This window comes from Salvia miltiorrhiza, chromosome 7 (genome assembly GCF_028751815.1).
Source record: "Salvia miltiorrhiza cultivar Shanhuang (shh) chromosome 7, IMPLAD_Smil_shh, whole genome shotgun sequence".
Classification (NCBI taxonomy): Eukaryota; Viridiplantae; Streptophyta; class Magnoliopsida; order Lamiales; family Lamiaceae; genus Salvia; species Salvia miltiorrhiza.
The window spans coordinates 25,244,776-25,254,326 of NC_080393.1; the positions used below are offsets into that span (position 1 = coordinate 25,244,776).

The 9,551-nt window shown below is 35.5% G+C and overlaps 1 protein-coding gene across 22 annotated transcripts; it reads left to right on the forward strand.

Annotated features, from left to right (window-relative positions):
- Nucleotides 1-1,602: 1,602 nt before the first annotated feature.
- On the forward strand, nt 1,603-9,229 carry LOC130993685 (uncharacterized). Of its 22 annotated transcripts, none has more exons than XM_057918704.1 (11): nt 1,646-2,001; nt 2,230-2,277; nt 2,686-3,043; nt 3,894-4,043; nt 5,889-5,972; nt 6,499-6,591; nt 6,789-6,881; nt 6,966-7,109; nt 8,540-8,647; nt 8,772-8,823; nt 8,910-9,229. In XM_057918704.1, the coding sequence occupies exons 3-11, from the start codon at nt 2,708-2,710 to the stop codon at nt 8,939-8,941; spliced, it is 1,092 nt and encodes a 363-aa protein (XP_057774687.1). In that variant the 5' UTR covers nt 1,646-2,001; nt 2,230-2,277; nt 2,686-2,707; the 3' UTR covers nt 8,942-9,229. The 22 variants fall into 22 exon arrangements, with proteins under 22 accessions (XP_057774694.1, XP_057774687.1, XP_057774686.1 ...); XM_057918706.1 differs by having other exon boundaries at nt 1,812-2,001; nt 2,173-2,277; nt 2,683-3,043; XM_057918701.1 differs by having other exon boundaries at nt 1,844-2,001; nt 2,173-2,277.
- The last annotated feature ends 322 nt before the right edge of the window (nt 9,230-9,551 follow it).

A 9,551-nucleotide genomic window follows, 5' to 3' on the forward strand; every position in this document is an offset into this window, starting at 1 on the left:
TTTATATCATAGATGTTTGTTATTAACAGTTGGAAAAAAATCAAAACATATTCTACAAGCATCAAAATGTTATTATTGAATTAAAAAGTAAAGTATCAAAGTTTAAAAATCAATTATTAAGAATGTGTTTGGTTAATCGGGCCAACCCTATCGAGCTCGGGCTATTTTCGGTTTGGGCCATTCAGGCTAAATTTTTTTCAGGCTAAAAATTTTCAACTCTAACCCATCTTTTTTATCGGTCTATGTGGGTCGACTCGTATGTTTCAGGCTTTTTTGACATCCCTAACAACAATGTTGCCCCTTATAGATGCCAAAATCACTGATCAGAAATTTCCAGCGTCGTTGCTTTAAAATAAGATAGAAATTAGGGCTATCAAGTCCCAACCTATGGATTTGGAGGATTGAGATTTAGAGAAAAATCAACCGACAGAAATAAAAGTTATGTTTGTATGAGTTCTATAAGTAAAGTTAGTCAGTTAGAGCAGCCATAGTACGGCTCTGTGGTGTGCCTCTAGCCGGCCTCCCTCGTGATGCCGCCGCGCCTGTTGCCTCGATCACCGGCTCTTAGCCTCGCACTGGGCTCTTGCTAGTTTGGGATTAGCAAGAGAAAAATCAACCGACAGAAATAAAAGTTATGTTTGTATGAGTTCTATAAGTAAAGTTAGTCAGTTAGAGCAGCTATAGTACGGCTCTGTGGTGTGCCTCTAGCCGGCCTCCCTCGTGATGCCGCCGCGCCTGTTGCCTCGATCACCGGCTCTTAGCCTCGCACTGGGCTCTTGCTAGTTTGGGATTAGCGCATGCTATGCATGTGCCTATATAAAAAAATTGAATTTTTTATAATTGTAATTTAAATCTAGTTTTAATTATTGTAATTTTTTTAATTATTGTAATATTTGAATTTGAATTTAATGAAAATATTTATTTTAAGTTTGAAATGCATTTAAATTGGAGAAATGAAGAGAAATAAAAATAAAAATTTTAGAATCTATTTTAAAGTCCCATGAATGTGGAGAAGGGGCTCTTAAGTGAGGTTCACTTTCTTGAGATGTGGATTTTGAATTGGTTTTCGTTTTCTTGAGCAGCAATCTTTAGGCCGTTTTGTTTCTATTTCCAGAACGAATGCTTCTGCTTTTCTTCCATTTGAAACTAAAGACAGCATATTCACAATACATGTTTTCATCTTCACTATTTTTCCAAATCAACTTGCATAATGCTTATAACATATTATTTCCATTCGGTTGCTAAACTTGAATCTGCCACAAACCACATCATTTATTCATTTTCACTATTTCCTAATCAACTTGCATAATGCTTATAACATATTATTCATTCGGTTGCTAAACTTGAATCTGCCACAAACCACATCATTTATTCATTTTCACTATTTCCTAATCAACTTGCATAATGCTTATAACATATTATTTCCATTCGGTTGCTAAACTTGAATCTGTCACAAACCACATCATTTATTCATTTTCACTCTTTCCTAATCAACTTGCATATTGCATATCATTCCCATGGACTAAAAAAAAAAGAATCACGATAGTATGACATATGTTGCTCACTTTGAGATATTTCGACTTCCTAAGTCTCAGCGGAAGCCATCATACTAAAATAAGAGATCGCTAGAAATTTTCAGTGCTTCTTTAAATAAAAATGAAAATGGATGACTGCGAAATTATTACTACTTGATTTGGATACTAACAAGAAAATAATAAAAATGGAAGTTTAAGAAAAAAACAAAGTTTTTCAAAATAGGTTTCATTTAAATCACACCTAAAACCCAACTCCCACCCACCCCCACCCACCCCACTCCCTAATCTCACCTCCTTCCTTCCACAAACTCCCCTCAACCCCCCGTACAACCTCCACCCCTATCCCCTACCCCACCCCACCCCACCCCCTATTCCCTACCTCTACCCTTTCCCCTCTCTCATTCTCATGCTAACCAACTACTTGTTGCAGTAAGGGTTCCGCGATTTTGCTGCATTTGTTCTGCCAGTATGGTATCATTCACTCTACTTGATGTTCTATTTTTATTACAATTGATCACTCACTGCCGTACCTTTTCTATGGCTTTCTCTCTGCTAATATTATATTTTCTGTTGATTGTTCTTTTTTATTTCTGGCTTTTGCTAATATTTTTGTTTCTGGGTTTTGCCGGAAGCTTAGGGGTTTTCTGTTATTTGTATGTTTTGGTTGATGAGAAGCTTCAATTTTGTTTACAAGTTGCGGAAGCTTGATTCTTGGATCAGGAGGAGATAGGGAAACTGAAGTGTAAATTCATCTCTCTTAAAGTCGTTATCGCTGAAAGAGCCGTTTATGCTCCTTTTGCTATCTTTATGTTTTGTTAATCTTTTTTTATTTCTTCAACTGATACAGCAGAAAATACTAGTTTTGTGTAACTTCTCAAACAAAATGGAATTGTTCTCTAGTGTACAAAGGTTTGGGACTTTGTGATTTGAACATATAAACAGGGGCTATTTAGATCGAAAGACCCAATTTTGGGCCTAAATTTACTCGTGTGTTTTTCTTCTTAAGTTAATTCCAGACATCTGGTTGAGTGAAATGCTGAAATGACAAATGGCATGTATCTTAATGCAGAATCTTGCCTCTTTTTGTGTTTCTTTTTGGGTTTGTTGTATGGATTGCTTGACGAGGAAAAGAAATTTTTTATTTCAGCAGATCTGGAGCAAGATAAACTGGAATGATCGGTTTGTTTCGTGCTTGTGGTTCATCAATACTATCAGGAACTAGGCTTGTCACTACTACAAGCCCGTCTTGCAAAAATCTTTTTCCTTTATGGGGAGCAAGCTTCCAGCATTCTAGTGTTAGGACAGTGAAGTTCGAGTTATTGTTGACAAGGCTTCAGTTTCAGAGCTATTCATCAAAAAAGTCGGGTGAAGGTAGCTCCATTAAGGGGAAACTCAAGTCTAAACCACTAATGAAGGACGATAAGGAAGCCTTTTTTGTTGTTCGCAAGGGTGATCTCGTGGGAGTTTACAAAAGCTTAAGCGACTGTCAAGCTCAAGTTGGAACCTCGGTAATCACAAGTTCTCTGAATTTTGATTTAAATTTCTGTATATTCCTTTTCTATTTGGCTATGATTCTGGCAGTAATTCATGAAACTTGATGCAATTTCTGTTCACTGTTTGCCTGTTTGGTGCTAATCATCCCTACTTCATTGTCGATTCATCATACATTTTGTGAAACCATGTTTTTTCAATTACCCAACTTATGTGATTTGCTCAGTTTTTGACATTGTTTTTTGAATATATCTTCCAGAAAACTGCAATTTCTTTTTCCAAAGTTGAAAATATATTTCTCAATTTGAATTCAAACCTAAACTATCGTTTCCATGACTATGATTTGGTTGGTATCAATGAACCGATTTTTTTTTTTCGTTTATGGAAACACTAATCTGGATTCTGGATACATGTTTTTTCATTCTCTTCACAAACTTATTTCTGATCATTTTGACTATATAATCTTAAAATCAAAACGAAATGTGTCCAACGAAAGGTCAAAATCCCCATGGAAAACTTTAACTTCCAGACCACCAGATATAGTTGCTGTTAGTCTGTTAGAAAACTGAAGATTTCCATTATCTGGACAAGCTTGTTAAAGGGAAAAAGTGCGAGCTAACAAACTGAATTTACAACTAAGGAAAGCCGTTAAAATGAAGGAATATAAAGCTAAGAAAAATGGATTCTCTATGGTTAGGTGCATGGAGTTATAAGGCATGAAAGATGAAAAATGTAAAAATAAAGCCCGTTTCCCAGATATGATTATTAGCTCCGTGTGTGTTTGAAAATCTGGGTGTTAGCTTTTGTTGTAATTGAAATTGCTGTGCATTATTCAAATAACTTTCTTGTTTCTTTATTTCCTAGTAGATATGCGATCCTCCTGTCAGTGCGTACAAAGGTTATAACATGCCCAAGGACACTGAGAAGCATCTGATGTCTTGTGGACTTAAGAATGCTCTTTACTCCATAAGAGCTTCTGATCTTACTGAAGAACTTTTTGGCACTCTTATATCATTGGTAATATTACTCTTTCTTGTCTGCTGAAACTTGCATGAATAGTGTGATTATTTTCATTTTTTGATCTTATATACAGACTTTTACCCTACAGTGTTGCTGCTAAAGTATAATTTTACTTTGTCGTTTACCCTCTCTGAAAGTGATAGTAGTTATTAGACTCTTTCCTTTTGGAAGTATACCAAAGTATGGTTCATTTGATAGTGTGTTTGTCAATACTGTGAAATATAAAAATACAATATGTTAAGAGTGGATTTTGAAAATGGTCACTTTGAAATAGTAAAAATAAAAATTTGTCCACTAACATAAAAAACTTAAAAATTGGCCACACTTACCATTTTACTCTTCACATAAAAAACTTCAAAATTATCCACTGAACTCGAATTCACAACCAAGACTATTCTTAGTTGTGAATTCAAGCTTTAAAACTCGAATTCACATCTGAATAGCTAGTGTTGATTGTGCATTCGAGTGTTAAACCTTGAATTCACAACTAGAAATAGTAGTAGTCGTGAATTCACAACTAAAAATAATAAATAATGGCAGTTGTGAATTCAATATTTAAAACTTGAATTCATGACTAACACTATTTCTAATTATGAATTCAAGCTTTAAAACTCGAATTCACGATTAACACTATTTTTAGTAATGAATTCAAACTCTAAAACTCGAATTCACAACTAGCAATAGTGTTTATTGTGAATTCGAGATTTAAAACCTGAATTCACAACTAGTAATAGTGTTGGTTGTGAATTCAAGCTTTAAAACTCAAATTTCACAACCAACACTAGCGATTCAGTCGTGAATTCATCGAATTGGTTGTAAATTCAAGAACATTAACAACACAAACTCACCTGAAATTTCTGCTCCGGTTAAAAAAAATTCAAATTTGCAGTTCTCATCTAAAACTTCTCTGAATCGCTGATAACACTTGATCCTCTTTATTCCACGAATTCTCCAAAATATACATCGCTTAAAAACATCTACAAATTTAAATTCATCTCATCATGTATTCATTCTTGCACCAACAGAAACTTAACTACTAAACTCTGCAAGCTACCTTTTGACAACCCTCAAAGCGAGGCGCGAGGATACCTATGACCTAGCTTCATAAATTACTACGACAAAGTGCGGTAATACACAGTATACAGGCAATGAAAAAATGAAAGTATATGCAAACCCAACAAATCATTTAATTTCTCATAAGCAAATTTGGTAATTAATTGAACGAAAATGGAAATTCTCATATACAAGCTTTACATTCTGCGGCATTGTGCTTTGTGTGTGCAAGCATTTTCTGTAACTGAGAGAGAGAGAGAGAGACTGAGACCGAGAGAGTTGAGAAAGAGGGAGAAAAATAGCCAACTTTTCAGTTTTTTATGTAAGTGGACAATTTTTATTTTTACTATACTAGAATGGACATTTTCATATATTGACTCATATGTTAATCATTTAAATAAATCGTGTAAAATTATACTCCCTCTGTCCATGAAAAAACTTCCTACTTTTCCTTTATGGGACGTCCACAAAAAACTTCCTACCTATTTTTGGCCACAGGAACCTATGTGGTCAGAATATGGGGTAAGTCAAATGATTACTAATCTACAATTCATTTTCAGTGAGTAAACTGAAATATTCTGCATTGTTGATTCAAAGATAAGTTAACGGTCAAGTTTGAAGTGCCATGAGTGCAAGGAAACTGAATATAAAGATTTCCTACTCTCTATATAACCAGAATTTGTAATTGTGGGCAAATAAATAAGTTGTGAAGGGAAACTTAATAAATGTATACACCAACACTTGAGGACAAATGGGAAATATACTAAGATTTAATTCTACATTCTGCAGCCTTCGTCTTCTAGAGGTGAAACATCTACTGAACTTGTGACAACAAAGAAGAGGCCCCAGGAACCTATGTGGTCAGAATATGGGGTAAGTCGAATGATTACTAATCTACAATTCATTTTCAGTGAGTAAACTGAAATATTCTGCATTTTTGATTCAAAGATACGTTAACAGTCAAATTTAAAGTGCCATGAGTGCAAGGAAACTGAATATAAAGATTTCCTACTCTCTCTATATAACCAGAATTTGTAATTGGGTGAGAAAAATGAACTTGTGCTCTTGTGAATTGTTTCAGGTAAGTAAAGATCTTTTCTCTGCCATGTCATCATGTACTCCAAGAAAGGAAAAACTAGAAAATGAGAAATATGTCTGCAACTATTTGATAAATGAAGTTGAGAACTTGTTGTGCAGAAGCTTTTGAAAAATGTGCATGATGTTCTCCGCATGTATTAGCTTGTGTATTAAGTATTATTGAGTATTCTATTGGCTATAAATAGTCAGTGGAGGGTCTTTTAATTTTAACACAAATTCTCCACTGTTTTCAGTCATTTATATGGTCAATTTGATTGGAAATTTAATTAGACGCTGTGGTTTGTCTACACTCAATTTGCAGGAGGCTGTTGGACCCGTCTTGACCGCAAACGATGCTTTAACAAAGCATTTCAAGTTAGACCCTTATAGAGTTGACCAGAATCAATCAGTTTGTGTGAGTGGCTTATGGTTGGGATTCATAACATAGCACTTTCTTCTTTAATTAGTTCCAAAATAAAAGTTTGCTGACTCATTAATAATATGTGACTCAATTCATGGTAAAAGATAAACCTTTACAAAATCTAATGGTAATGTCTGAAAGAATACACGCAATTGTCTGTGCTTAAAAAGCTATCTACGTGTCCTTCACAGAGATCTTGTACTATCGAGTTTGATGGTGCTTCAAAAGGAAATCCTGGTCAAGCAGGGGCTGGAGCTATACTGCGATCTGATGATGGAAACTTGGTGAGTAGATTGCTCCTTTGAGAGGTTGTATGTGTTTATTACTCTGGTCATGACATATAAGTTTGACATCTTTCACATGTTAAGATTTGTAGGCTGCGTGAAGGCTTAGGCATTGCCACCAATAATTTTGCTGAATATCGTGGCTTTATACTTGGGTTGAGATATGCACTTGGAAAAGGTTTTACAAGTGTTCGAGTTCGAGGTGACTCCAAACTTGTTTGCATGCAGGTACATATGTCCCTTTTAATGAGTGATAATTTCTGTACCTGGGCAGGGGCTGAGGAAAATCGTCACACTGGTTCTTTTTTCTCCAATTTTTTGCGCTCGTGATAACTGCAGTTTCTTGTTGATGGTCGATTTATTCAACAATTTGTTGAGGAGAGAATTTATCGTAGAAGGTCGAAAGCGAGCGTGTAGTTGCTAGTTCCTATGTGGGCTTAGCAAGCCCTTTTATAGCTTCTCTTGGAAGCTACTCTTGGCTTTCCTTGGAAGCTACTATTGACTTCCCCTAGAAGTCAAGTTAGGAAATAAAAGAAGTCTTTCTCTTTCAGAAAGACTTGTCTAGGATTTTGGCTAGAAATGGACAGAGAGAGAGTTCCTTTTCTGTTGTACTTCTATCACAATTCATGTCTTCCATTTTCATTGTCTTCTTTTTCTATTTTCAAATTTGTTAAGTCGTAATGGAAATGTTAAGCTTCACATTTGTTGGACAGCTGAAAACTTGGATTGCGTTTTTCGTCAATTGTAGCATGTATGTTGTAGTCTGCTCTTAGATCTTACGCCACTATTACTTAACATTTTTAGCTCAGGGAGAACCAATTAAGTTGATGGGACTGAAATCTTGGACAAATATAGGTGTAAAAACAGAATCTGTTACTTGTGGGTTGTGATTATATTTTGCTATTTTGTTACACTAGTCTGTATTCTGTAACATTATTTCACATAATGTGTTGGCTTTGGTCCCTTGTCCAATTTCCAAATGGGAGAGGCATTGCATATTCTTTGAAATTTCTTTCAGTTTTTTCACCATGTTCTGATTTTAAATGGGTGGTTCAGTGAGTTGGAGGAAGAGACTAAACTGCTATGTGCAATGGTTGTTGATCTGAGGGCTAGTAGTGAGATTTACGATGCATGAAACCAAACATGCTGAAACCAAAGTTGTGACTGACAGACTTATACACTGGAAAGTACTCATGATTACGACCCAGCAGTCCTTAGTTAGTTATTATGAGTGCCGTCTCATTTGTGTGTGTAGTTTATGATTTGGGACATCTATTATGTGTTACTGCACATGTTCGTGGAAAAGAGTATTTTCTCCTTAAACTATGACATCATCAAATGCGTCAATAAATGCCTTGACACATGTGTCACATCCTTTTTTGATGATTCTATACCGGCATATCTACGACGACCATATTGATGTAGTTTTCTGAACCTTTTCTTTTTTGGCTCAGTCCCAGTTCCTCCTGTCACTCAACCATAACTGCATATGCATCTATCATAATCCTAAATTAGCTATGGACACAAATTTGAAAAGCGCTGTTGAAGAATGTTATTGCAGCATTCATCATATTTTTACCTTAGTTTTTGGTCTATCACAGCTTCCTCGATTCTTTTATGCTTGCTTACGAGGCTGAAACACATGATGTCTCTGGCAGATTCAGGGATTGTGGAAGGTCAAAAACCAAAACATATCCGGCTTGTTTGATGAGGCTAAGAAATTGAAGGATAGATTTCTCTCGTTCCAGATTATTCACGTTTTAAGGGTAAGTTCACGACTATGACATGGTCTGATACTATATCATCATGGTTGCATCTTGTCATCACAAATTTCATTTACCGGGCACACTACTAGTCTTTTGAGATTGGCGTGTTATTTCTATCTTAAAGGACTTAAATTCTGAGGCGGATACTCTGGCTAACTTGGCTGTCGATCTTGCTGGTAATCTTTTTGATCCTCTTATTGTTGTGTTTCCATTTACTTATCACAGCTACATCATCTTGATCTGGTTTGATGCGTGACTGCAGAGGGACAGATTCAGGAGGAGGTCGATAAATAACTTCTAGCTTGCGCCTTCTTCTGCACTGTCTTTACTAACGCAATTTTGCAATTTTTATTGGCTTTCTCTTATTTTCTATGGGATAATTTTAATTTATTGGCTGCCTCTATATCTACTGTTGCAATTTTGAACAGTTAATTTGTTCAAGTGGGATGTAAAGTAGCACTGGCAAAGGCCTCTTAGTTTTTCTTGAAGTAGCTAGGTCAGATGAGGGAATTAGTCTTTATTGAGCATGGATGATTGTTGAAATTTCTTCAGCTGTGTAATTATAAAATGGTGCCCACAATATCTCTCCCTCTCTTACAAAGCTGTGTCAGAAATTGGTTTTGTAGTCCTAGTTTGGGTTGTCACTAGAGCTACCGCCTCGTACAGAAATTTCACTCAAAAATCGCTCAAATTCAATAACCAAATTCGATTATTTGATAACAGATTTGGTTATTTTGGTTCGATTTTGATTACCCCGAATAATCGAAAAAAGAAGAACTTTCTTCATTATTTTTCTTTTTCTTTTTCTTTCTCAGTTTAGTTAGCAGTGATTCTACTTACTTTACTAGTCAAAAGTTGGGACTTTAGTAAAACACAGATGCAGATGATCCGATTCAAGTATGTG

What these genes read in the sequence shown, in the direction of transcription:
- LOC130993685 (XM_057918689.1), top strand. Translation starts at nt 2,708, where the DNA reads ATGATCGGTTTGTTTCGTGCTTGTGGTTCATCAATACTATCAGGAACT. An exon ending in CTATGTGGTCAGAATATGGG is followed by an intron (nt 5,973 to 6,498) that starts GTAAGTCGAATG and finishes CTCAATTTGCAG; the next exon opens with GAGGCTGTTGGACCCGTCTT. An exon ending in AGATTATTCACGTTTTAAGG is followed by an intron (nt 8,648 to 8,771) that starts GTAAGTTCACGA and finishes TCTATCTTAAAG; the next exon opens with GACTTAAATTCTGAGGCGGA.